The sequence below is a fragment of the Hylobates moloch genome, unplaced genomic scaffold, assembly GCF_009828535.3.
Source record: "Hylobates moloch isolate HMO894 unplaced genomic scaffold, HMol_V3 SCAFFOLD_11, whole genome shotgun sequence".
Taxonomy (NCBI): domain Eukaryota; kingdom Metazoa; phylum Chordata; class Mammalia; order Primates; family Hylobatidae; genus Hylobates; species Hylobates moloch.
Window position 1 is genome coordinate 41,994,533 of NW_026652286.1, and position 2,778 is coordinate 41,997,310.

Consider the following 2,778-nt stretch of genomic DNA (forward strand, 5'->3'; position numbering starts at 1 on the left):
TATTTCTTTTCACACATCCCTGGCTACAGTCCAGATTCTGAGTATCTTGAAAGCAGGAACTGTATCATCTGCCTCCCTCTCAATAAATCTAAGATATGACTAATAATATTGCTTAAATTAGTGTTTCAAAAAATGAATTAATGAGTGAATGAATAAATAAATTATAATATATACTAATAACTTAATGTTTTGCCTGCTTGGTCAATAATATAGCAATTATATTTTCAGATCCATTGTATAATTTATTTATTTTATTTTTACTTTAGATTCAGAGTGTACATGTGTAGGTTTGTTACAAGGTTATATTGCGTGATGCTGAGGTTTGGGCTTCTGTAGATTTTTTCACCCAGATAGTGAATGTAGTATCCAACAGAAAGCTTTTCGGTGTTTATTCTTCCCACTCCTTTCGAAGACCCTGGAGTCTATTGTTCCCATTTAGATCCATTTTAAATGGAGACCCTAAACTGATGACATGGGAAAAGTAGAACCCCTGGATATTCTTGTATGAATTATAGGGTATTTTAACACATATTTTGCTGACAATTAAAATGGGGAGATTTCATAGAACATATAAATCTAGCTTGTCTTTAAAAAATACTGAAAAATATTGAACACTGGACCCATGTTTCCCTATGTCTCTATAGCCTCCCCACTTACACACAATGCATAGTTTACACAGCAGGTCTGCTGTCCTTATTTTATTACCTTTCTAGTCTCACAAATATGTGAGTCTATAAACGCTTAGGAAAAGCATCAACTCTTTAAGTAATGGGTATATTACTTCTTTATTTTGCATTCTCTGCTTTGGCAGATCCTTGCCCCCACTCCCAACACACACAAATTCAAGAACTTGCAGAGACTTCAGAAAATTGACATATTATGGTAACTTACAAATTTATGTCTTTATTTTGATTTTTTATTTCTATTTTTATTCTAGGTTTAAGGGGTACACGTGCAAGTTTGTTACATGGGTAAATTGCATGTCATGATTTTAATACCATTTTATTCACATCTTTTATGAAATGTTGTCTCCATTATTTTCTCACCACCTCAAACCATATGTCTATTCTATGTTTCATTTGTCATAGGTAAAACTAACCTTGTCTCCAAGTAAAAATTTAATTACACCCTCCCGAATCTGCCTGGTCCTGACTCCATAAACAATTGGGTTCGTGGTAGGAGGCAGTAGCAGATAAAGGTTGGCCATGATGATGTGTATGTGGTTTGGGATATTGTGTCCTCCAAAACGATGAGTGAAAAAAGTGAAAAAAGCAGGAACATAGGTGATCACAATGGCACACATGTGAGATGTGCAGGTGCTGAAGGCTTTGTGACGAGCATCTGCTGATGACAGGCTCATAACAGCCTGCAAAATCATAGTGTAAGATACAGAGATGCAGCAGATGTCAAACACACCAATCAGGAGAGCAACCAATAGACCATAAATAGCATTGACCTTGAAATTGCCACAGGATACCTTGGCCACAGACATATGGTCACAGTAGGTGTGGGGGATGAAGTTCCCCTGGCAATAGGGCAGGCGCTTGGTGAGGAGAGTGAATGGGATGATGAGCATCACATTCCTCAAGAAGGTGGCAAGAACAGCCTTGGTGATGACAGGGTTGGTAAGGATGGTGGCATAGCGTAAGGGATAGCAGATGGCCACATAGCGGTCCAGGGCCATGAGCATGAGCACCCCAGACTCCATCCCTGTCAGCATATGGACAAAAAACATCTGGGCCAGGCAGGCATTAAAGTCAATCTCCTTGAGGTTGAACCAGAATATGCACAGCATATTAGGTACCGTGGTGGTGCACAAGGTGACATCAGTGAAGGAGAGCAGGGCCAGGAAGTAGTACATGGGCCGGTGCAGGGCCTCCTCATGGCTGATGAGGTAGATGAGCCCGCAGTTCCCTACAACAGCAATGGTGTACATAAAGCAGAATGGCAGGGAGATCCAGATGTGTGTGGCTTCCAGCCCAGGAACGCCATTCAAGATAAAGAATCCTGGGGTCAGGCTGGAGCTGTTGTCCCCAGACATGATGGCTGACAGGAGGAGAGCATTTTACACTCTTTGGCAGTGGCAGTTTCCTAGACCAGAAATGAAATCAGTACTGAGTAGAGGGCTTATAAATAATGAAAAAATATGGTGACTTCTATAAGATGTCTAAAATGAGAAGAGGTGATTAAATCCCTCCGAATTCACACTGCCTAACTCCACATTCCACTTCCTGTTCTTCCTGGTGTATGATATTGGCGAGTCATTTTACCACTTTATGCCTCAGTTTCCTCAATCTAAAATGAGATAATAATTCCTAAAATCAGAACGTTGTCAAGATTTTTAAATAAGATAATTTACATAATGTGCTAAAACTTTACATAGTATATAGTGAATACTCAACAAATATTATCAGTAATCACTACCATTATTATTATTTCTTTTCCCAATATAAAGCATTCCATGTGAAAAAACTTACCATAAGAAATACTTATGAATTCAGCCCTAATCCAACTCAAATGTCATCTTGTACTTTAGAGTGGGAACGATAGCATGATATTCTGAAAACTTCAACTGTATTGAGACATTGTGAGGGAACTTTAGAAAGTAAATGCTAGCATAGGCTAGTTACTATGGACTTCAAGAGATTAAAATACGTTCTCATGTTTTAGATGAAAAAATATATAAATGTCTCTTAAATCAAGAATAAAATCCAGGGGAATTTTATCCGGCTAAATTCTTGCAAGTCTCCTGCTAACTCTAGGTTACTACGCAAGTGG

At 38.6% G+C, this 2,778-nt stretch overlaps 1 protein-coding gene across 1 annotated transcript; it reads right to left on the reverse strand.

Annotated features, from left to right (window-relative positions):
• Positions 1 to 885: 885 nt before the first annotated feature.
• Positions 886 to 2,081, reverse strand: LOC116477336 (olfactory receptor 52N2). Its single transcript, XM_032168052.2, has one exon. It carries the CDS (start codon positions 2,039 to 2,041, stop codon positions 1,076 to 1,078), a length of 966 nt encoding a protein of 321 aa, XP_032023943.1. The 5' UTR covers positions 2,042 to 2,081; the 3' UTR covers positions 886 to 1,075.
• Between the last annotated feature and the right edge of the window lie 697 nt (positions 2,082 to 2,778).

Coding starts and splice junctions, on each gene's coding strand:
- LOC116477336 (XM_032168052.2), bottom strand. CDS start 2,041: ATGTCTGGGGACAACAGCTCCAGCCTGACCCCAGGATTCTTTATCTTG.